Genomic DNA, 25,091 nt, shown 5'->3' with positions numbered 1-25,091 from the left:
ACGTCCCATTGTGTATTGATATATTTCTAGAATAGATGTGTACGGAGTGTAGGACTTAAATGTAGCACAAGTTCGAAGTTTTGATGTTTAGGGGAAGATATACATATCTGGCAACCCGGACAGACAGGAAGCGCGTTCGTCTGGCGGGTAATTCACAGCTGCATAATCGCGGATGTTTTGGTTACGTGTTCAACCCTGGCTCGCAGTTGGATGTGAGTTTTTGACAAATTACAGGTTGACGCTGTCTTATAACTAATGTGAATTCTTAAAACGAGCTTTACACTGTCTTTTTTTTAATGCAAATTCCTGGTCACAATTGCAGCATTAAGCGTTCAGAATCAACATGAAGGCTGACGTGGATAAAATCGTTTCACTGTCGGATAAAGACAGTGTTCCTGAACTTCAGAAGTATCTTTCTTCGCTCATGGATGACCAGGTAAACATTTAATTTAAGGGCAGCTCACCTACACACGTGTCCCAAAAGGAAACTCACAATCACAGTTGTCCATTTGGTCATTTGTTGTATTCTTTACTCTCCTCTTTAGTTAGTTTCAGTCATTACCAACAGTGCTGTCAAGGGCAAGATGGTTGGAGCTATGATTAAAAGCATTTTTAAAGGTGAGAAACCTGCATTATTTTTTTCTCATTTTTTTTTTTTTGAAAGCAATGTTGTGACTGTATGTACTTCTATTTTTAAGGCTCTCCCCCAACCTCAAATGAAGGGTCCAAACGCAGACTTCTCCTTTACCAACAGTGCATAACCCTGTGTGAGTCAGGGGACCTCCAGACTGATGTGGCAGCGGACATAATAGGACTGCTCATGTTAGAGGTAATGTGTCTTGTGGAATGTAAAATCATGAATATCTGTATTGGACATACACACTCCCTGGCCTAATACACACTCCAAGTTGAGCAACATTACGTGGCCAAAGAATGAGTCAAAAGGAGGTATGACTATCTATGAACGCCCAGTTATCCCATCAATGGACTGTTTTCTTCCCTGATGGCACAAGTTGGGCATATTCAAGATGACAGTGCTTGGATTTTTCAGGTTAGAATTGTGAAAGCGTGGATTTTTTTTTTTTGATACTCTTGTACATCTTTGCTTTTCATGGAGTTTTGCTGGATTTGTTTATTTTGAGAGTCCAAAATGCTCCTACAGAAAGCAGCTCTTTAAAGGTAAACAGAAGCTAGTTTATCAGCTAAACCCATTTAGACCTATAAATATCTTCTGAAGAGGCACCAAGAACCCCCACACCTGCAACACATGAGGAGCTACAGGAAACGAAAAAGGGACAAACGAGGAGATGGTGAAAGACTGCTGTGGAGCGGAGTGAGCTGCAGGACAAAGGTGGAGCCAGAGGAACTGACCAATGCAGGACACCACGCTCTGAGACGGGGGACGGACCGTTTTAGAGGATCAACGGAGACAGATGGCAGCCAGGTTTCTTCCGAGTGTTACAGTTTCCCCGTCCTCCAAGGTCATGCTGGTCAGGTTGACACACAGTGGCAGCCCAGGACTGACACACTATTTGACAATGACAATAAAGCACTTACTTATGAGGCGTTTTGGTGGCCACTAAGGCAAGGTATTGTACTTCCAACTGACTTTTTTTGTCCATTATACACAGACACATTTGCTGCCCGGTCCCACTCTCACCCAACTCGCTAATCACTTTGTTGACGCCATTAAAGAGGGAAAGATGGGCAGTGGGAAGTCTCTGGAGCTTTTCCCTACTGTGCTCACGGCCCTCGCAAGCTGTGAAGCTGTCGCGTACGGTAAAGGTCAGTCGCATTTTAAAATCAGGACAAGATAATGGAGCACAGTATAAGAAGAAGTGTTGATGTATGTTCTCTCACAGGTGAGCTAAGTGGCGAAGGATACAAAAAACAACTGATCAACAGCCTTTGTTCAAGCAGGTACGTACAGCTGCACAATACTGTAAAAATGTATGTAGAATTATATATAGTTTGTGATATTTGCATTTCCATACAGATGGGACCCAAAGTGTGTTATTCACTTGACAACCATGTTCAGGTAAAGTCAACTGCACTATCACCACTGTTGCTGTAATATGTTTATGCATTGTAACTTAACCTCACCGAAAGTTCTGCCCCTTTCTAGAGACGTGCCATTGTCACCTGAAGAACTGCAGTTTGTGGTGGAGAAAGTATTGAGAATGTTCAGCAAACTCGATCTACAAGAGGTCCCTCCACTTGTTTACCAACTGCTCTTGTTATCTGCAAAGGTTTGTGTGGCTTTTTTTTTTTTTTTGCTGTTGAAAACGTATCATAATACTTGATATGATACTCTTTGTATTCATTCATTCAAGGGGTGTAAGAAACAGATCCTGGATGGAGTTGTGAGCTATTTTAAAGAACAAGACTTTAGCCTTGAGGAAGAGCAGAGACGCGGCCAGTGAGTTGTCTTAACCGAAGTTTATTGAGCAACCCGTTTTTATTTATTTATTGAATTAAATGTCTATTTGTTTTTCAGGAGTCTTGACCTAGAGTTCGAGTCGGTTCCGCATGACCAGTTAAGGCACGTGGAGGGCACTGTCATTCTCCACATTGTCTTTGCTCTACGGCTCGACCATGAACTAGGGAGAGAATTTCTGAAAACCTATAAAGTAAGCCAAGCCTTAAAGCAGCTTTAATAATGTGTATTTTGATATGAACAACATGCTTTCTCTCACAGACGTCCTACACAGACTTATGTCCTTTCAGTGTGGCTCTGTTATTGTCAGTTGCTCGTATCCAACGCTACGAGGAACAGGTTTGTTACATTAGTGAGGAGAAAGACTGTGATTTTAATAATTGTGCTTCTATCATTAGAATGTTGTCTGTTTAGGTGTTTGACCTTTTAAAAGGCGCAGTTATCAAAAGTTTTAAAGATGAACAGTTGCAGCAAGGGTCAAAGATACTACAGGATCTTTTGCCTCAACATCAGAGTGTGTCTCAGATGATACTAGACACTGTCAAAAACAGGTCAGTGTTGTGTCCTATCACAAATGCGTGGCCATGTTTTGGATTTCAGTAAATGTTATGTGCATGTGCAGTGTGTTTGGCTGGGATCATGTAACCCAGGGCTTGGTTCAGCTGGGTTTCTTTCTCATGGACAACTTTGGACCAAAGCCTGGGCCATTTGGCAAAGCCGCGGAGAGTTCTTCTGCCGTTGCCAGGACACCCAATCAGCAAGCGTGCAAGTTAGGGGGGCAGGTTCTTCTGCTGGGATTCAAGGTAGTAGCGTCAACATGCTTCATTTCCTAAACACATTTTTAAAGTTAGATGTTGGTCTGTAATTATTTTGTCAATGCATTCTGTGTTTCTTTACTAACAGATGCATGAGCCTCTAAGAAGTGACATACTTGAGCAGGTTCTCAATCGACTGGTTACAAAAACGGCATCACCTATAACCCATTACTTGGGTAACGTATTTGTAACAATTTAAACTCTAAACAGTAGGTGATACATAATATATGTTTTGTTTCTGTTTTGGCAGATCTTTTTACTGACATTGTGATGTCTGCTCCTATGATCCTCCTGGAGTCATCTTCTAAAGTGATTGAGACATTTGACCAGCTTTCCTATTTACCCTTGGCCACAGTGCAGGGTCTTTTGAAAGCTGTGCAGGTGAGTATGATAGCTTTATGACCCGTAAAGCCTATGGAGAAATGTGTCTAATGTATCTGTTTTTATTTCTAGCCTTTGCTCAAAGTCAGTATGTCCTTAAAAGATGCATTGATTTTGGTTCTTCGCAAAGCAATGTTTTCCAGGTATACATTTCTTAAGTGATGCAAAAACTATTGCAATGTAATGCAAACATACTTTATTATTAATATTGTATCATAAAAATGTATTGTTGTAAGATGAATATCACATTTTACTAACCATTTTAGATGTTTTTCTTTCTATTTTTTGACAGTCAAATCGATGGCAGGAAGTCGGCAGTAACCGGTTTCCTACTGTTGTTAAAGAATTTTAAGGTGTTGGGCAGCTTGGCTTCAAGTCAGTGCAGCCAGAGTCTCTCATCCAGTCAGGTAAAGCTATTGTTTTGTATTGTATTGTGACAAAAACAAAATTACTTGGAATTGTGTTTTTTTCTTTTGTATATTAACTTGGTGATTTCCTCTCTAAATGTAGATCCAGGTGGATGTTCATTCACGCTACAACTCTGCAGCTAATGAAGCCTTCTGCTTGGAAATTCTCAGCAGCTTGCGTCGCTGTCTGGGTCAGCAGGCTGATGTGCGCCTTATGCTCTATGAGGTCTGACATTTCATGTGTTGCATATATTCGTGCCACACAATATTTCGGTCTTCATTGCCTTTACTGAAACAATCATTTTGTATTTCAGGGATTTTATGATGTTCTTCGGCGTAACTCCCAGCTGGCGAGCTCCATCATGCAGACACTCTCGTCACAAGTACTGTGTTTTTACATGTCGTTTTTTATGTCATAACAATACTATTAACATAAAAACAATGTGATTTGTAGCTAAAGCGATATTACGAGCCAGAACAAGACCTTCTGCCTCCAGTTAAATTGGAGCCTTGCATTACTGCTCATGGAGACCAGGTTTACCTTCAGGAGCCTCTGGTACTTGACACAGTGTTCTGTGGCTTTGTATGAACAGAACATTGTGTGATCTGATTCTGTTTGATCTGCATAGGCTCATCTGGTGAGCTGTACAGTCCATTGTTTGCTATGGCTCCAAAACATGCACAAAGCAGCCACTGGTGATGACAGCGATGAGGAAGAGGAGGAGGAAGGGTACCAGTCTGAACTTCTCACCATAGTGGAGAGTATGACGAGACGGATGATCAAGTGTGAGCTGGAGGACTTTGAACTGGTATATCCCTTTTCTTCATGTCTTGTTAAATGAAGAGGCACGGTGTTAGTGATGCGCTCTTTTGTACTTTTCGCAGGACAAATCCGCAGAGTTTTCTATGGGATCTAGTGTCGGTGTGAGGAACAACATCTTTGCTGTTTTGGTGATGGGAGTTTATGAGATCCTCATTGAGTATAACTTCAATAAGGCCAATTACAAGTTTGTTCATGTTATTCCATCTCATTTTTCTCCTCTGATTTGTTTGGGCACCATGTAGCTATAAGTATTTTCTTTAACTTGCAGTAAAACATGCTTTGAAGGCATCATAGAGTTATTCAGTCGTTATCACAAAATATCTGACATCCTGAAGGAGAAAGCAGGAAAAGGCAAAGTGTCTTCAAACAAGACACCACGAAGTTTACTCTCTATGGGGTTCATCTCAACTATTCTCCCTGCACTTTTCAGGTCAGTTTAGGCAAACATTGTAAGTTACATACTGATTTCTGAACCATGTTGAGTATCTTGTTATGTGCTTTGGATACATGCAGAGACAGCACTCAGAGCAGAGAGGAAGCCCTCTCAGTTTTGCGAGCCAATGGAGAATTTGTAAGATATACATTGAGTGTGGCGATACAGAAAATCCAACAGCTGGAGGAAACTGGACACACAGACGGTCCAGATGGAACAACCGCGGACAAAACCTTCAGATTCCTGTGTGACATGACCAGGTTAGATATTGTTTCGCCCAAGAGCAGGCAGAGTGTATCTTTGTAATATTGTGGCAAAACCTTTAATCGTTTATTTTGCACAGTGTACTAATGTGGCGTTACACGAATATCCCAAGTGTGGTAGAGGACGCTGGCAAAAAAGAGAAACGAACAACATTGTCTCAGTTGTGTCTGGAAGGTCTTCTCAGGATCTTCACCACCTGCCAGCAGCGTCACCCAGAGAAAATGGGTCAACTCCTCTCTGCCATGGGTTGGTTTGACTTGAAAATGAATTTATCATTCTAAGTGTATTGTATGTTTTGACCTTTGTTTGTTTGTTTGTATGTAGAGACAGAAGATGACTTGGATGAAGGAAACGTTACTCAGATAAACTTCTTCTACATTCGACAGTTTCAGGTGCAACTCATACACAGATTTTTTTGTCCCTGCAATCCATGATAAATAAAAGTGCAATCATATATAATTTTGTAAATAACATGTAACCACCAGAGGGTGCTGTTTGCTCAACTAAGTGGAGAGGAGGACGAATTCAACAGCAAAGAGGCTCAATTGATTGTCAGCATTTTGAGTGTGCTTTCCCGACAGCTCAAGTCATCCTCCCAAGAGGTTTGGACAGTACCAGGAATGTTTAATAAACTGAAACATTAATTTACCAATTGTATGCATTTTACAGTTTGTTCAGATGATCACATGGACAGTAAAAGTCTGCAAAGAGACAAGTTTTGGTTAGTATTAAACCTGTAATGTAAGGATGTTACAGTATGAAGACACATGGTCTGCAGTAATTACTGTATTCTTTTTACCTACAGAGGATTCCCCTTTTGCCAAAGGACTGCTGTCTCTTCTCTTTAGCCTTCATGTTCTCTACAAAAGTCCTGTTGGTCTTTTATTGGAACTCTGTCAAGACATCCACAGCCATCTCGGAGATATTGATCAGGTAAATTAATGCAGTTTTCCATCTATGTTATGTTGTAGCAAAGCACCATTTGTTACTTTCCTTATTCTACCTGTAATAAGGATGTGGAGGTAGAAAGCCAGTCCCACTTTGCCATTGTCAATACGAAGACAGCTACAACTGTGGCAGTAAGCATTCCTTTAGTTTTTTTTGTAGTGTTTTTGACTGATTTAATTAATTTGAATACTGCAATTATTTCAATTTCACAGATGCTTGTGCTGTCTCAAGTTGACCGAGTGCTTGATGAAGTGGACTGGCTCATTGCCAGAAAGAAAAGCCAAACCACATTTGAAAAGGCAGGCGATGGTAAGAACCGCTGTGCTTGAAATCAAGAGATATAGATGTGACGAAACATTTGAACCCAACAGGTGACCCCACACAAAATGCAGCTCAGCAGGACCCAATTGAGAAAAACGTGACATTGCAGCTCGGGACACTTTTAACAGCACTCAATGAGCTGGTCCAGACGCTACTTCCACCTGGTACAAGCACCATTACACTGTTACGAGCAATGAGCCGGACGTACACCATCCTCACCACGCTGGTCAAATATGTGAGTGAACATCTGCACCATCTGTATCTGTGGGTTGCTTAGTCTAATCTTCATTGTCTTTTGCTTTAGTATATTCATGTCTGTTCAAATCATGGGACGCTGCCTTCACGGTTTGAGAAGTTGGTAAGTATCTTATATCAGGATGTCAAGTGTTTATGTGAAATACAATTCTATTTTGTTCTTCCTTCAGGTGAAGTTGTCCGGGTCCCACCTGACTCCACAGTGTTACAATTTCATTACATATGCACAGGTACACTCAGGTTTTAGTTGTTTTAATATATACATGATGTACATATATACAACTGGAGGCTGGAAGTCACATAACAATCAATATTTGTCATGTCAGAGTGGTGAAACAAGTGGCGGAAATGCAGATGACAAGAAGAAAAAGAGAAAGAATGAAACAAACACAGCCGCCTCTGTAAGCTATTCTTCCTCAGTACTTGTATGTGCTGATGTATTTATCACTTAAGAACCCTTTGTCTTTTTGTCATTGCAGGCCAAACTTTTACGTGAGGCAAAAGCCATTCCTGATTTAATCTTCAACATTGAACAGTATGAGAAGTTCCTCATCACACTTTCCAAGAAATCAAAGGTTGAATGACACCAGAAAAAACAAACTGGCGAATAATAAGGTAAACTGGACCTTGTGTGATATAACTATGTAATATTGTGAGTGCAGGTGAACCTGATGCAGTACATGAAACTAAGCACCTCAAGAGATTTCCGCATCAACGCTGCAACTTTGGAAGCTGCTCTGCAGGATCAGGACAGTAGTCAGCAGGTCAGCACCTGGCCCATCTGTTAAATATAAGCGCTTGAATGGTTTGTAATTGTGCTGTTGCTTTGACACTCCTTGATGCTGTAGACGACAGCCTCGCAGGAACAAGAAGAGGAACCACAAGAGCCCAAAGAGAAGAAGAGGAAAAAGTAAGCGCTGTAGCCTTTCCCTCTTTTCTCGTCGACTTGCCTTGGAATGTCCCACTGGCCTCAGATTTCACCAGTGTCATTGAGAGTCTGTTGAGTATTGCATTTTTTATTTAATGTTATCTTCCTTTAGCCAGAGAGCCCTTTGTAATCCCAATTATTTCATAGATGTCCACAGCTTCACCTGTTCAAGAATGTAAAAGCAAATGTTAAAAGCTGGTGTATTTTCTTATTCTGACAATAAATACAAAAATATCAGCATTATGTGTGTATTTTAATGAAAGACCGTACAAGCTCACCTTGAGCCAGGTTGTATCTTCGTTCCAGACCAGTGGGATTGGAAGGAGTCACACAGTCCATAATGACCTCTTTTCTCAAACACTGGTCAATGTCAACTGCACTGAAGAAGGCCACTGACTGGGGAAGGTCCTGCATGCCCAGGGCATGAGCAAAGACGCTTCTAAATATCAAATGCCAAAAAAATTAAACACCGAAGACCATGTTAACGTATAGAACGCTATAAATTAAATCAGACCTTGTGAGCAGATTGGTTATCTGCAACGCCAGTGCTGCACGGTACCGATCTTCACTGCAAACCAGGTACCGCACTTCATCGTGAATACTGATGCAAAAACGCCCGTCAATGTCATGCTCCTCAAAGAGCCACTTCATCGCTACGAGCATGAGGTGAAGGTAATCCACTGCTGAACTCTGTACCACCCAGTTGATTCTGCTAGTGATAAACTGCAGAAATAGAAATGTAAAAGATGAAAATCTCACAGCAGCACTAAATCGTTCAGAATGATCAGAGTTGCCCACCTCATCTTTCACGACCCTTGGCTCCAGCGCTCTGCTGATTCTGCAGCCCAGAACTGGAGTGGCTGAGAGAGGGGAATGTGCTATTCTCTCCAGCTTATTGAACATATCGGACTCTGTTCCTCCAGACCACACACGTTTGTCAACTATATCCCATTTCTTCCGTCGAGACCTTAAGTGGACAGGATCATTAAATGAGAAGAATGTATGTTTTGATCATTTTTGATGCTTATCTGGATCTGCTCACATCTGTGAGGCAACTCTGGTAATCCTGCGTAGCTCCTGCAAAGACACACTTCCATCTTCCTCTCTCTCCACCTCCATATCTAGTTCTTTTACCAACCATTCGCCCTCTTCTGATAGATGATATCTGCATAGATGTGTTATCATCACAAAAGGAATATTATCCCTGGTAAACTTCATTATGATACAAATTATGAACAGAATTGATTGTCAGTACCTGCGAATTCCTTTTGTAAGGGCATACATCTGTTTGGCCTTGCTGGAAGCTTCTGTTTGACTAAGACGGTGGTTGAATTGCATAAGCAGTCTTTCTGCAAATGGCTGTCCTGCTCCATAAATGCGGCCATAGTTAAAAACTTTGGCGTGCTCCCGGCTTATGCCCACAGCATCAGCAGTGCGACTGTGCAGGTCAGTGCCTTGACTTTTCTTGCCTTGCAGAGTCATCCAGCCAAACGCAGTAGAACCTAAAGTCAGGAGCAAAAAAGTGCCAATATTTTTGAAAAATGTATTTTGCGTTTAACATTCTCTCACCATGTATTCCTGCAAAGTGTGCTTCCCCAAGAACAGCAGCAATCCACAACTCCTGAGAGTCCACATCAGCCCCAACCAAGTGGTAGCCAGGAGGCACCTGAACCATGGCTTTCAGCTCGCTGCCCACACGGTCCCTCTGTGGAAGACAGACAAAACAGTACAGGCCTACTTATGCTAAAAACAGACAGGGTTTCTGCGCATTGCACTTACCCTTGCATTGCTAGCAGTCAGCCATGTTGGTTCTACAGCTCTGCGCGTCACTGTTCCTGCTGTGATGACTTTGGGTAAAATGGCTCCATACAGACCTTCATCATCAAAGTCTTTGTGTCTTAAAAAGGATAAGAACTGTGAAGAGTTGTCTAAAACATAAAATAACATACTGTGCAACCAACCTGCTGACGCTGCGAGGAAGCTCTCCTTTACGCAGCAACACAACCATCTGAGAGCTTAAAACATATCGCGCCATGGTCAATACAGCAGCTTTGAGTACGAATCTAAAAATGATAGTACCTGATACGTTTATGAGCGTTCCTCCAGAAGGACATCATTTTATTGATCTCCAAAGCACGTGTAGCGTTGGTGCCACCGCTTTCAGCCCTCAGAGTTCCATCTTCCATTTTAGACAAAAAGTCTTTTGAAAACGGACTTCCCACATTGTTATGATTACCGTCCTGAACAAAATGTTTTAGATTTGTCAATACAAATACAGCCTTGTAACAACTATACACAAAAATACAGCATCATTTAACCTTGTGAGGTAATTTAAAAAACCAACAGCCTGGGATGTCCACATCATTGTAGGGACCATTTCCAGTGTGATAGTGGCATTGAGCGTCATTCAGAGCATTTTGCTGTCGCTGAAACAAATGGCAGACGTTCATCAAACTGCCTAACATGGACAAAACATTCAGCAAATACTGTCTTTACTACCTTTCCATTTAGACTACTTTTCATCCTTTCTGGCGCACCATTTTCTTCTGTTAAACGTTCAAGAGAGCTAATTTCCTCCACCTAAAATATAGTAATAACAGCAGTGCTATTGATAATTGATCCAATGTTTTGCTAAAATCTGGTTAACACGTTTTTTACCTTAGCCCACACTGATGTGTCCGTCAACATAAGGTCTTCTGAGAGGCTATCGGACTCGAACACAGGTCCCTCCTTTTTGCTACGTTCCAAGTACTCGCTGTAAATTCTTTCAATAGCTCTGTATCACACAGTACGATACAATGGGTCATTAAGTCTGATACTGAAAATGTAGAGAAAGAGACTCATTGGATTGTAATATCAGACTGCTACATAACAAAATACAATAATAAAAGTTGTCTTAGTTCTTTTAATAGCTGTTTGATCAATTCTGACAGTCGAACGTACATACCTGTGTGGGCAAACAGGTTCTGCACAGTCTTCTGGAGATCTCAAGTTATCTGTGCGCCCAGGAACCAGGTAGCCCCACCCATGTTTCTCCGTATAGTGCAGGGGGAATCCATCCCACGTCAGGCCCATCAGCTTTGGAGTCACTCTCATCTGAAGGCTGATCAGACTGGCCCCAGGCGACCAACCATCCACAGACATCTTTTCACACAGCTTACGATACCAACTGCCAACAAAAAAAACATGTACAATGACGAATAAGTTCCAAATCTTCAGATGAACAGTAAATTGCAATTCAATCAAAAATGTCGAAGTACCCTGGGTGTCCTGGTAGATGCTGTCTCCTTTTGGGAAGACGATCTACTATGCCCTTTATATTCTCTAGAGCTTGTTTACTGGGGTTTGGAAAATTCTCCTCTTCTTCAGACGGTGGGCCTTCTGTCATGATGAGAAAACATACAATATACAGGCTTTAAGTAATACTGACACTTTTTTTGTTTTTAAAAGTGTCTTACCTTCATCCCAGTTTGCAGAAGTAGCAGCAGGAGCAGTAGTGTTTCTGGCCTGTTTCTTTTTTGTCGTTACTTTCTTCTGTTTGAATTCCTGGACATCCCACTCAAGATCCCAAAGCCATGGATCTTCCTTGTATCTTTAACATTTACAAATTTAAGTCCATAAATATTTGAGCAGTTACCCAAGTTTTGTTTCTTTTAACTGTTTATCAAAAGTTTTTCACACAACTTTTATATATTGATATGGGCTTAAAGTTCAGACTCTCCCTGTGGCCTAAAATGAAACGCTCTTGTTCAAGGACTCAAAAGTAATCATGATATATAGTTAGCCTTTTTCTTCAGCACTTTTGTCAATAGCAGTTGTTTTATACATGCTACAGAAATAAAGCTCGACCTCTCTTGTTCAGAAGTGCATGAAAGCCATAGCCCTGCACCACTGAAGAAGCAGGACTTGGTGAAGTCCATGAGTTCCAGACATCAGGCTGTCACAGCGTGTGTATAAAACCAGGGGTGGCTGGTCGCTCTTAGTTTTCAAACACACGAAAATAGTAAAGGGCGCCCTTGGAAAAAAAGGGAAAAGATATTGAGAAAATAGACTACTACAAACCTTCAAAATAAAAGCCTTTCAATTACTTCCTCGTGCCACACATATTCATTGGAGAGCCTGAATTTGTTTCTTTCTGCAATTTTTTTTTATTGTACAGTAGGACAGTGACTTTTTCTGATCTTGGCCCTGATTTTACAACTGCTTGAATAACTTAAATTGGGTCCCTGAATGAATCTAAATATATATATTTACACTACCGTTCAAAGGTTTGGGGTCACCTGACAATTTTATGTTTTCCATGAAGTCTCATAAGGAACAGCCTTAATTACTCAGAACAAGAATAAACTGTAAACCTCTGGTCATTTTGCGAGTATAATAAATGATGATCCATAACTTAAAGAAGGACCAGTTTTCCAGCTTCTTTAATCAACACAACAGTTATGAGCTGCACTAACATCATTGCACAAGGGTTTACTACTCATTGATTAGCCTTTAACATGATTGGAGTGATGGCTGCTGGAAATGCGCCTCTGTGCCCCTCTGCAGGTATTCCTTTAAACATCACCAGTTTTGAGCTCGAAAAGTCCTCAATTTACTTCATTAATGTCTAGACCAGTGTTTCCCAACCAGGGGTACGGGGACTTAGTAGGGGGTACTTGAAACTATTTCAGATGGAAAAAGTAAGGGTAGGTATCTGAATGCTAGTTTGAAAGGAAAAGCTTTTTGGTTGCAGTAAAATGTATAGTTTTAAGAGTATTAAAAGTTTATTTTGAACAAAACATTGTCTTTTTACTAACAAATTGTGCTTTTAAGTGAATACTTAATAAACTGCGACAATTCTTGAGGTAGGGGGTACACAGAGAACCACTGAAGGGTTTAAGGCAGGGGTGTCCAAACTTATTTCATGGGGGGGCCGCATTTTGAAGCGTATAGGGGGTCAGTGAATCGAAACCTGCGATTATGTGTAATTAGCAGAGGTTTAAATAGTGCCCCACACCTTTATTTATGGTTAAAACCTTAATGCGTGCTCTGTCTCACAATAAAATGTTAGTTGTTACGTTAGAATTGTGTTTTATTATTAAACTTGAAATAAAAAGGATCATCTCTGGTGATGTTGGGTGATTCAACAACAAGCCTGAGGGCCACCAAAAATTGGCCTGAGGGCCGCATTTGGCTCCGGGGCCTCACTCCGACAAAAAAGGTTGGGAACCACTCGTCTATATTTCGGATTAATTTTATCCTCATTGAAAAAAAAAAAAGCTTTTCTCAGGCTTCCCCAGCCTAAGCATTTGTCTGTCTACAAACAGCCGTTCAATATTATAATTTTCCTATTCAGACCTTTCATCCTGTAAGAGTTGGCACGCATCATCTGCTAAAGCCATCAGAGACTTCTTCATCTCTCTCTCGAGTTCTTCATACGTGTCCTGAGAATCCTCCAGATACCGCCCCCAGTTCTGATTGACGGGAAGGTAGCTCACACCCATCTCCAACATCCCAGCTAAGGTCACGGGATGTGGACACCTATGAAAAATAAGCCATACATTTACAGAATTAAACATAGTGTAAAATAGCTTACCAATACTGAAATAAAGATAATAGAAAATAATGACCTTTCCATAAACAGTGGTAATTGTTCACTGAAAACTTCATGAGTAGCCTGGACATCAAAGGCGCAATACTGCATCAATTCCTGCAGGTGTCAGTAGAGGCATAAAAACCGTCAATGCCAACTCAAGGGAAACCTCACAGACCAATCATTTTAATTGACAAACCTGAAAGTTGCTTCTCACATCACTCATGCTTCCCTTCACAAAAATTTCTCTGGCTTCTTTTTCAAGAGGCGGCCCACCCACGTAAAGAGCGTGGACGTCAGCCAGATTGTTAATGCTACTAATATTCACCCATTCCCAGGAGCCAATCTGTGTAAGAGACATGTTATTCCTAAAGGTTCTCATTGGAATCCAAGCTTAAGATTTGACGAGTTACCATTGGACCATTTCTCTTCTGCCCAGATTTCTTCATATGTTCTTTAACTTCTTGGAGGCCCCTTCGTTTGCCCAGTTTATTGGCCATCCACAGAGTTCGCTGGAAGCCAGTCAGCCCGGAAATGGCCATGTGGAGACTCATAGTGTCCATGAATCGTGCCTTAGAGCCCTTTGAAAAGAACAGTCTCTAAATGAATCCAAAGCAAATCTTAAAATCAACCAACAATATACAAAGGAGCATTATTTAGATCATGTTTTGCCCAAACCAGTCCAATAACTCAGTACAGCTGGGCATGTTTTTATTCAGATGACCAAAAACTGAATTTTGCTTCTAAGAGACAAAATTGACTGGATAGAATTGTATTTTTTTTTTATTCTTTTCATTTTTATATAATGTAAGTTATAGTTTAGGCTTTGAGATGAAATATGTTACTTAATACTGTAAGAATTTGAGACTGAGCCTACTAGCTACATACCTTTAATAAGTACTGCTCCTTGATGAAGGACCGGTCAAAGCTGACATTATGGCCCACTACAAGTCTCTCCTTCCACTGTCCACCAGGAGGTCTTGCGGAGTTGATGGGTGTCTCAAGTGGAATAAGGTCAGCTAATGTCAGCTGATTTGACCAGGAGTAGCGTTCTTCAACCAGGCGTTTACTGCACCATGAGTACCTAGAAAAACAGAGGACTCCTGGACATTAAAGTATCTGTACATTAGTTAGCACAAATTCAATATTCATGTTCACTGACCATTTAGTATTTGATACAGCAACAGCAAGAGTAGGACACTGTCCTTCTGATGTGCAAACCTCCACATCAAACACCAGTGCAGACTCCTCTGGGAAATCAACCTTCACGCTTTCGCCATCGGGTTCATAACATGTCCAGCCAACTGCCCAGGTCCATTCCTTTGGCATAGGAGGCAGCTGGGCCTGCTGCAGTTTGAGTGCCCCCTCAAGGTAAGGGAGGCTTTGTTTCTGTGCAAGAATACGAAAGTGCTCATCTATATTGTCGCCATACATCTGGGGGAGCTTCAGCTCCACGTCAGGCAGCTGAGAAGTTTCCTTGCCCCACAGCTGATGCTTCTGCAGGTGCTTAATGCTCCGCTCCACATCATCAGGCTTGTACTCGAGCTCTACACCTCGAAATATCTGTGCATGTAGATTTTTTGAAAGCATCTGGATATTAAGGGGGTTCATGCGAGTCTGCGTGTCCTCTTCCCCCCGAGGAGAGGGAGACTGTGTGGAGTATTGTGAGAGCAGATGAAGCCATGGTAGACGGACAGAACGTGTCCGCTGTGATCCACGAAGAGCAGCATGCAGCATCCCCTCATCAGGACTCACCAAACACACGAAAAGTTTGAGCTGGTACAACAAAGCCTACCTTCACTTAAATTAGGATACTGGTGACTCTCACCCGACGAAAATTGTTGAATAAACTGAGCTCACTGCATATTTCAAAGCAACAACAACCACTTTGTTTTACATGTCCTCAACATTTGTTTACCATGCTCCTCTACAGTATGTGAGACTGTGAGCACATGGGCGCCGCCTGGTGGTGCGGATGACCACGGCCGAAGCATCTGTTTCTTTCACAGTAAAATCGAAAAACAAGCAAAAGCTGCCAAGTTCTATGTCTTTTTCTTATAGTTTTTCAGTCTGTTGAGTTGAGTTATTAACAGCAACACATTTATACGTCCACCGTTTTGTTAGATGAGAAATATAATGTATGTTTCCCATGAGCTTTCATACCGGCCGCGTGGCCTAATGGATAAGGCGTCTGACTTCGGATCAGAAGATTGCAGGTTCGAGTCCTGCCGCGGTCGCTCTTTTTTTGTGTTACTTCCAGTAAGAAATATCAGTCACATATACGATTAGATATAATTTTAGAATTAGCACCACTTCGAATAGGCTATGAACATGGCTGGCTTTAGGGCATGGACTGAAACATCGATTAGCCTAAACAGAATTCTTCAACGTTCTGCGCTGCACACTGCTATGACATCATCTGCAAAATCCCTATGGGCCATGATTCTGTGAAACTTTACAAATTCTGTGTATTGATTACATCAGATATAGGCTACATTATAATTTGTTTTGTTTACATCTACAAATGCTAAACTATGCTCATCTTTTGACCCACTGCATAAACCTTGCTGCTCAGATGGTTTCAAAAGTGCCAGGTTACAATAGTGCTGTAATTCTACTATACTCAGATTCATGTTGTTGTATGTGACAGGATTGGCTCTCATATAAAGTTGATATGAAGTTGAACATTTATGAATGGTTTATCTGTTGATCTGTTTGGAAAGCTTGCCCTCCTTGGAATTTAACAGCCTGGGTTTATCTTGTGATACATATGTTTAGAACCTCAGATTTTTTTTAAATTATATAAAATCCTAGTCCTAGTTGTAGTAGTAGTAGTTGTAGTAGTAGCAGTGGTAGTAGTAGTAGTAAACTAATTGAGGAATTGCCTTTTATTTATTTATTTGTTTTAAATACTTTTCAGTCGGCAATAAGACAAAAAATAGGCTTATTCACAAACTTTTGTCAAAAAACTTTATTATTTCAAATGTTCCCATTAAAATAGGTCATGTTTTTTCCTCATAAGGGAGATTTGATCACATAACTAAAACATTGGGCTATAACTTGTTGGCCCTGACTCAAAGATTAACGATGCAAAGCAGAGCCATCAAAGGAATATCAGTTCACCCCAAATGGGCCAATTGATTTGATTTTCCAAAGAGAAGGCTGCATTACAGAAGGGAATATTTATTTTAATTTGGGCCTAAAAAAAGATGGTCTTTTTATACCCACATGCACCTTAACTTGCAGCCTGGTCTACAGTTGCACTCAGCTAAGACTGTTTGGTCAGAGTTAATTGATGAACCTGGGCAAGCACAACGGCTTTATCTTTGCAATGCGCCACTTTTTGTGACCAATTTATCCTACAGTTTATCCGGTAATAAATTACATTTACAGCTATCCACAATTAACCAAAAGCGACCTACAGTACCCGTAAAATGCCCATCAGTCCTTTTTAATGTAATTCGTCGGAAGAAGTTATGGGCTAATGTTGCTGCTGATATTGTAGGCCTATGTGAGGATTATCGTAAGAAAAGAGAGTTGTCTGTGAACTTGGATAGCTGTGAAGGCGCGCTCTGATTGGTCAGCTGCCTGTAGTGCGTCAGTGCGCGCTGAGTGAGGAAGCGGCGCGGAGCACGAGCTCGAGCAGATGCTGAGGACTGTGGTCCAGACCAGGTCCAGACCAGATCCACTCTGCACCGTCTGCAGGACTCACATCAACGAGGGCCCGGCCCGTGGATCACATTTAGGATCAATTTCATTAGGCTATACTTCAACTGGAGCCATGATTTCCGCCCTCCAAGGTAAGCACATCTTTTAATTTAGCCTGCAAAACGCGATGTAAATCACAGCATTAGCATGCACCCTTTCGGGTCTATTCGACAGAAACTATGCACACAAAAAAAGAAATAAAAGACAAGAAAAAGGAATTCTATATTTTTAGACCTCAGTAGGATTTATTGCACAACTGTGGACTTTATACGATATATTTTTCAAAGCTTAAAGCTTTTTCTTTATTCAGATAAATCTGAAATCTTTGAACACACCGGCTCACAAGTAAGCAATAGCCTGGATATTAAATCAGTTTTGTGAAAGTATACATTTGATTTGATAATCTAGTTTATATAAACTATTAAGCCACAAAGGAGTCCAGTCTGAGAAGAAGCAGGCCAAACATAACTCCCATTAAAAGTATAGCTGTGTATTAGGCATTTAGTCCCTGCTGCCGAGTGTGGATCATGACAGGCTCACAGGCCGCTCCAGTTTAGTATCAATTCAATTATCGTAGAAATATCTTTATCTGTTTTTATCTATTGCAACCTAAAACTGTGGGATGTTGATCAGACAGATCTGCAATATCTGCAATAAGAAATATGAGATTGACCTTCAGGGGGGGGAAATGCTTTGAAATTAGATTAAATAGAAATTCATACAAATGTTACTGTCTACTGCAGTTTAATGCATGGTTATCTATTGAGGCCCAGACTTAATGCTAGCTAGGCCTAATTAACAGTTCATGACAGCATACACTGTACTAAAATGATCTTACAACCACATATCTGTCTGATTCTTTCAAAAGAGGCCTTACAATCTTACTAATAGGCCTGATAAAAAACAAACGTATAACAAATGGTTATATTTATCAATTACAGCTTTAGACTGTGAATGTGGAGCAGGCCTCAGTCCAAACCTAATAAACAACAAGCCTTCTTTTCTTCCTCTGTATGATAAACGTATCTACATTTTAAACATTGTTAAATGATCTTTTTTTAGAATACACCAGCATCATGCCTGTTTGGAAGAAAAACAGTGAGGTCTGTTTCTGTCTTTGGTTATCTAGCTGTATGAGTCTAAATCACTGTCATAAAGCTAGATAACCGAATGTAGAAATGACTTTAGCTTTTACTGCGTGTGCTCAAGACATTTCAAGAACATAAAGGTAAGAGTATTTTTTCCCAAAATAAAATGCAGAATATTTGAGAAAATGCACGCTGTATTTATTGATTTATTTCATATTCTATATTGCTGTCTAATGAGCCTGCCTCGTGAGTGTTAATCAGTTGATGAAGAGAAAGACTTTCGATATCTTATGACTAATATGGTTCATATTAAATTTAGCAATATATCTATTACACTGTCATTGTCTTTGAGATAATTGCAGATCTGGAGTGGAAAAGGGAAATCGTGAGACTCAAAGTAAAAAAAACAAACAAAAAAACAACAACATTGTGCTCCTAAATAAATTTGCAGTGAATTCTGGACCTATTGAAACGCATAGTGTCTCTCCTCAATAAGAAGGGCATGGTCCTCCTGTAGACAAGAGCTGAACTTTTCAACTTGGTCCTTGAGTGCTATGCATTGCCCACTCTTATCCTGGAGAATGCCTCAAAAGCCTAAAGAGCACCAAAGTGAGATGAGTTTCCTTTCACTCTGCTAACTACTTACTGCAGCGGAGCTTGCTGTCAAACTAGGCTAATTGCTTCGTTTCACAGGGACATAGTGGATATGTGAAAAGGCCAAGGTCCTACTTTCATTCTTGTTACATACTGTAGGTGTAGGTAACTGAAGACTGTGATGTGTCCACCTTGCTTAATCAAATACTGTATTATTTTAGTGTTTTACTTTCATTGTGAATATTTTTCTCGATTTATTTTTCAGACTCGTCAAGCAAAGTTTGGAAGAAGAGTGTCTAGTTGCCATCTTTCTTTCCTGCCTCCTTTAATGCCATCTGCAGTGCCAGCATCATGTGCCAAGAGGCGGACAAAGACCCAGCCAACGCTTGAGTTTGGGTGCGCAGAGGAGCCATCTTGGGAGACTTTGCTGCGACATTTAAAATGGCTGGATTGGCATGAGGTGAGCTTGATCATGGGTTGCGGGTACCAGAGGTTAAGGTGTTGGTCTGTCAGCAGGGCGCAGGGGTGGGGGAGGGAGCGGAGGAGGAAGACAGACGAGAGGAGAGTTTCCCATTTCCTCCACAGTTACACATGGCCTCTCCTTGTCCCCTCTATCTTCTGCTGCTGCTAATTAGCAGTTAAAGGCTGATGTGAGAGGGTGCTGGAGAGGGGGCTGGGAGCAAACAAAATTAATGAGCTGGCACCAGTTGAAGGAAAGCTGCCATCCCCTCGTCATGGGGCTTCTATACACCACACCAGGCGTGTAAAACCTTTTGCACCTGATAATTTATAGACCTTTTTTTTTTTTTTAGATAGATTTATTTATTTTTAACACATTACAGTAATTTTTTTCCCTCATTATACTGTAATGTGCATTCATACATTTTGTGAACTATCACTTGAACTTGAACTATTAACTGTCATCATTGAAAGCCATCAACTACAGGAACAGTATTTAAATGCTTATATTATGAAATATTTAAAATCAGTTGAGAGGCGGTTGAACTTGGAGCTCCCGTCATGATTACTTTTTTCTTATTAAGCAGACAGGATGCCTGTATGCTTGTTGTGAAGGCGTAAGGCTGGCCTGTCCCCCACTGCTCTGGCAGCAACCTGATGCAGAGCCAGAGCCACGTGAGCGTGTGTGTGGAGGCCGCCATGTGCAGCTGCAGCGCTTGTGTGTTAATGAACAGCACGGTGCATTTTCACATTATCATTCAGCCCCACTCGCCCTCACTCTCTCCCATCAATAGCTATTTAGTCTCCTCCCTCCTCCCTCCACCGCCTCGCTAAAAAGCCTGCTTTCCCACCATTGTGGAGCTGGTGCGGTAGCGGGCCTGAGTTGGGGGCAGGGTGGGAAAGACCATCCAGACCAGACATGAGCAGATGCCTGAGACATTAGACTGTGTGGCGGAGCACTGAGGTCGGGTGAGCTGCGTGTTTTAATGTGTATGCATGTTTGAAATGTGCGTGATGAGGGGTCCAGTCCAGGCCCTAAAGTGCCACCTGACTGTTCATTAGTCTATTCAGCTCCTTTGCATGTCTGAAAGGCAAAGCTAAGCAAGGACCTTTTACTTGCAATAGAGATGCTCGCATTAATGAAATGCATGGTGAAAGAGGTACTCAAATAAAATTTGAACATTACCACATTGTACCACATTGGACAAGAAATCTGCACACAATTCAACAGGAAAAATTAAACATTATGTCTTGATATCTTGGCTGTCATGGCAAGGTCTGTCCACCTGCCTTTGCCCTGCACATTCACCGACAGAAGAGAAATGTGTACATGTGCATGTACAGTACTCTGTGCTGTGGTGCAAAGGACATGAGAATGACTCAGCTTATGGGTGTTCTTAACATGCTGAATGATGTCTATGAATAATGATTATTAAAGAGGCTCGTACTGTGCTGTATGCAGTATACGTGCACACAACAGTAATGCACAGACACATTTGTAAGGCATGTGCAGCTCACACGTCAAAAGATTATTCATTCCCTTTATTCATGTAAAGGAGTCTCAGCTGTCTCTGTAATTGCATTTGCACTGTTCATGTGTGATATACAGTCTGTTGCTGCTGGCAGATTTAACACTAGAAAGAAGGTGAAGTGAGGGATTAACGTCGCAAATCTCTATTCTGAGGAAAAAGAAATAGCAAGTATGAAAAAATAAAAAACAAACGAAGATGCTAAATATTCAGATCAGAATACCAGTCTGTGCCGTAGCTCATGAACTCTCTGTTTTACTGTTGGAGGAAGTTGCTTTGTCAGTGTTTAAATCAGCCTGTCTTTCAGTGGATGTCCGACAAAAACACAAGAATGTAGCGACTCATCCGAAGAACAGATTAAAGATTGATAGTGGGGTGATCTTTAGCAGCTTATTCGGTCTTTAATCTGAGACAAAGACTAGAATCTCAATCTAGAATGATCAATCTGTCTGAGACCCGTGGCCCGGGAGGTCAGGAGACACAGACGGATTTGGGAACTACTGCTTCTTAGCTTTAAGTGCACGGACCTCTCTCCACCAGTCCCATTCACTCGTACATTAAAGCCTGACGTACAGAATATATTTCCCTCAAAGAACGGGCTTGGATATAGATGATTGCATTTCCTCACCTTCTTTCAGTGTCCTTAAGTCGTTCATTATTTAGCATGGATTGATTTTACCGAGTGGATTGAAATTGTATTGAGTGACTCGATGAAGTGAGAGTGTAGCCCACACTTGCTCTCCATTCTTTAAGGGCGCCTGGTCATGATAAAATGTTAATACCTCACAGCTCCTGGGTTACCTCTTTGGATTCCCCTCACAAACGTGGACCCACATTTATGTTTTAGCGCCTCGGCTGTGATATAGAAAACCCAAGCTCAGACTGGGATGGGGGTCCAATGTGGGTCAAGCGAGGCTCATCGTCAGGCCTCTTTAATGCAACTTTGGCCTAGACTAATCGAGCACAAAGCCCAGTGTTAAGTATCTTAGAGGAAGATGGAGAAGTTTCTACACTCTCGGCTTTTCAGATTAGGTTTGGGGGCTGAGGCGACCCTGAGTAGGGGTCCTGCACGCTCTGATGAGAAAAGAGGAGAATTACGTAGCTGAGCCTTTAATACAGTCACCCCCTGTAATCATATCAGGACAGGAGGAGAGTATTGGGGGAATCCTTCGGGCAATCTCATTTGTCTTTTTGTTTAGCGATCATTTTTCAATGCCTGCACAATCAATCAGAAAACAGATTTTTTTTTTTAGAATCTTAAAAGTACAGTCTACAAACAAGGGCTGCACAAAATATTTCAAATTATTTTTAGCACAATGTTAGGCAAGAAAACCACAATATATTGCAAAATCAAGTCTCCCATCTGACTGAGTTTTTGCTAAGACAAAAAAAAGATGGTAATAGTTTTTGATTTCACAGATGTAATTCAGTTTTAGACTTGTTTTGGTCTTGAGGGGGGAAAAAAGATTACTCACAATTTCTGATTACATTTAATAGAGTAGAAATGGTTGAGTCAAATAAGACAGTTGTCGATTATCGCATGTTGTGCAGCCTTACACACTCTCAATTAGCTAAATAGTTAATGCTGTAGAAGAAGAAGGTCTTACTAAAAAATAATGACTAGTGGAACTTTGGAGTGAGAAGCTAAATTCACTTGCACTTAGTGTATAAATGACCTTTGCATTTTCCCCAGTAAAACAATAAAATGCTGAGCTTCCAATGAAAAGCCAGTAAAGTCTACAGAAAAATTAACGACAAAGTACTTTTATCCCTTCAGACAGTTTGTCACTCCATCAGTGTCAGACACAGAGTCAAGTTCAAGTTCATGGGTGCACACGCTCGTCTGCAGCCGGTCGCAGAGTTGAGAGTGTCTGTGGCCACCCCCGCGCTTCAGAGTAGAAGAATGATGTGGCGTTGGGGGGGTTACACAGCCTTTGACCCCAGTAGGTTGCTATGGGAAGGAGGCCGACCGGCTCAGTAATGTACAAGTGAAAGACTGAGCTGTCAGAGCTGTCCAGCCGTCGCCCCCACCGTCCCCCCCCCACACACAATCTAAACCCACTCACATATGGCGCAGGTCAGCGAGGGAATGTTTGCTGCCAAAAGTACCGTAAAACTGTTATAAATGATGCTATAAGTGTTAATCTGCTAAAATAAAAACTAAATGGGTAGGGGTAATGGGGTAAGATACCTGTGCTCTAAAACAAAATTAAAATGTAAAATAACCACTTGTCATTATGCAAAATAAAAAGGGTAACTCTATCATAAGGCTTAAAGTATTTACAAACATGAGTTAATCACTAACTGACACAAAACTGAATTAATTATAAATAAATGTTTATCTGCAAAGACTTAATGCTATAGACTTTCAGTTGCATATAATTTATACTCAACAATTTGATTTCAAGATAAAGTAACATTTAAGTAAGTACAAACTAGTGAAAAGGAAAACTCAAATATCTAGATTTAATAACACAAGTTAATAAGGAGCTAATAAATTATCATGATTGTTAGTGCCACAATGAAATGGAAAAAAAAAGTACTTATATTGTTATCTATTTTAATGTGTTTTATGTTGAGATGAATATGCAAAACATGCTTACCGGTATATTATTTTTAAATAAATCATTCAATTCCATTTATTTATGCTTGACCTGTATCTATAATGTTCGTTAAGACACATTGACACAAATAAAGACAGAAAACATGACAAATATATAATTGTGCAATTATTTGTTTGGTTTTATTAAATAAAAAAAAGAAATTGTAAATTGTATTCAGGTTGATAAAACATTAACAACTATGGATATGGATATTGGACCATTTAGACTAATTGACTGGTTTAGACTTGAATAGTTAGGCAATAGTAGGCAAATACATTTAATAAATGATTAGTATTATTAACAAATATGTAGCAAAGTGATATTTGTTGATTTAAATCTAGAAAACAAATAGTTGCCCAATAATGTGTTTAGATTTTCACCTATTTGAGACGCTGGTCATGGTGTAGGTTACTGTGCTGCACCACACACTTGAACTAGCTAAAGATGTATTTCTAGCTGGAATCTGATCATTCTCTAATACTCAGTCTGTCGCATGATGCTTGGGTGACCATGTGTCAGAGTGAGCATGCAAATCCAGTGATTGTAAAATGTTTCCGTGCGTGCGAACCCCCCCCCCCTCCCACTCTGTAACTGTGAGCGAGTGTGGCCTCATTTACGGATGCATTCATTCAGGGGAGGGGTCTGCTGAATAAAAGAGCCTGTATTTGCATACGCTGCATGCTGTCTGCAGAGAGGGAGCAGTCAAAAAAAAAAAAAAAAAAAGATATCAGAGGTGGACAAAGAGAACGAGGACAAATCCGTCATTGTGGGCCTGGCTGCAGAAAGGGCTCGTCTGAAATGGGGAGTGGGTGAAAATTGACAGAGAAAGAGTTGGGGTTGGTTCCCTGTGGGGATAAAAGCCTTAACATCCCTCCATGCATACATACAGAAAATGGGAGAAAGGCACAACACGCAGAGCACAGAGGCCTACTTTACGGCACATAAAAAGCAAGTTTGTTTTTCCTCAAAGACTCACAATTTTACATAAAAGACAAAGCATCTCCCAGCAAACAATCTCGGTGAAAATAACGGTATACCTTCCTGGGTTGTTTTTTATTCTGGAAATCATGCGATATCTGGTGATTGTTATGTTTCGTTTTTTTAAGTGTGGTTATTTTGCACTAAATGATCTGTGTTGTTTTTCTTCAGATTTCGCTGTGTGCTCCAAGAACACTGGACAACTCCCACGGGACTAAATGAAGGGCATTGGGAAGTTCAAGATCAGCCATAAAGAAAACTGTGCCCAATAATGTTATGGGCAAAAATCTATAGGCTATCATTTGTTTACTGCATAATGTCTATTGAAGTGGATTTTGTGTTTAATTGTAACCCTAATGTAAAAGCTACAATAGCTTCAATATTATTGCATTGTTAAACTTTTTTATTATTATTTTACTATTTTGCCTGTATGTGCAGATTTTCAATATCCTGCAAATGGTGATGTTTGCTGACGATTGTATGGGCTCATAATACAGAGCTGATACGTAACGTAACAAATAACTTGGTTCCTCCTTGTTCCTCTA

The 25,091-nt window shown here is 40.8% G+C and overlaps 2 protein-coding genes and 1 long non-coding RNA gene across 4 annotated transcripts; 2 read left to right on the top strand and 1 right to left on the bottom strand.

Annotated features, from left to right (window-relative positions):
* Nucleotides 1–311: 311 nt before the first annotated feature.
* On the top strand, nt 312–8,059 carry fanci (FA complementation group I). Its single transcript, XM_079567653.1, has 37 exons — nt 312–436; nt 546–618; nt 699–829; nt 1,632–1,785; nt 1,863–1,920; nt 1,997–2,038; nt 2,126–2,249; nt 2,334–2,419; nt 2,498–2,630; nt 2,699–2,776; nt 2,852–2,988; nt 3,060–3,240; nt 3,341–3,428; nt 3,503–3,633; nt 3,706–3,776; nt 3,926–4,040; nt 4,144–4,266; nt 4,355–4,423; nt 4,495–4,596; nt 4,670–4,849; nt 4,926–5,047; nt 5,132–5,293; nt 5,377–5,556; nt 5,640–5,806; nt 5,885–5,952; nt 6,046–6,162; nt 6,230–6,281; nt 6,366–6,493; nt 6,574–6,639; nt 6,721–6,817; nt 6,880–7,064; nt 7,134–7,187; nt 7,255–7,314; nt 7,411–7,485; nt 7,564–7,659; nt 7,747–7,848; nt 7,933–8,059. Exons 1-37 carry the CDS (start codon nt 344–346, stop codon nt 7,996–7,998), a joined length of 3,966 nt encoding a protein of 1,321 aa, XP_079423779.1. The 5' UTR covers nt 312–343; the 3' UTR covers nt 7,999–8,059.
* polg (polymerase (DNA directed), gamma) lies at nt 8,042–15,609 on the bottom strand. Its single transcript, XM_079567654.1, is given in 22 exon segments — nt 8,042–8,175; nt 8,291–8,451; nt 8,527–8,735; nt 8,811–8,979; nt 9,055–9,177; nt 9,268–9,514; nt 9,582–9,717; nt 9,792–9,909; nt 9,974–10,027; nt 10,092–10,252; nt 10,331–10,432; nt 10,509–10,592; nt 10,671–10,788; nt 10,960–11,181; nt 11,273–11,427; nt 11,430–11,604; nt 13,353–13,535; nt 13,625–13,704; nt 13,787–13,933; nt 14,001–14,168; nt 14,476–14,671; nt 14,750–15,609. Coding segments are annotated over 22 exon segments (3,648 nt in total). The 5' UTR covers nt 15,325–15,609; the 3' UTR covers nt 8,042–8,110.
* Nucleotides 15,610–17,246: 1,637 nt separating this feature from the next.
* Nucleotides 17,247–24,817, top strand: LOC306971122. Of its 2 annotated transcripts, XR_013793443.1 has the most exons (4): nt 17,247–17,387; nt 18,358–18,523; nt 19,243–19,437; nt 24,718–24,817. It is a non-coding gene; the product is annotated as an uncharacterized lncRNA (long non-coding RNA). The 2 variants fall into 2 exon arrangements; XR_013793442.1 differs by lacking the exon at nt 18,358–18,523.
* Nucleotides 24,818–25,091: the final 274 nt, after the last annotated feature.

The sequence above is a fragment of the Gobius niger genome (assembly GCF_951799975.1).
Source record: "Gobius niger genome assembly, chromosome: 12".
NCBI lineage: Eukaryota > Metazoa > Chordata > Actinopteri > Gobiiformes > Gobiidae > Gobius > Gobius niger.
This window is presented reverse-complemented; position numbering and strand designations above follow the sequence as displayed.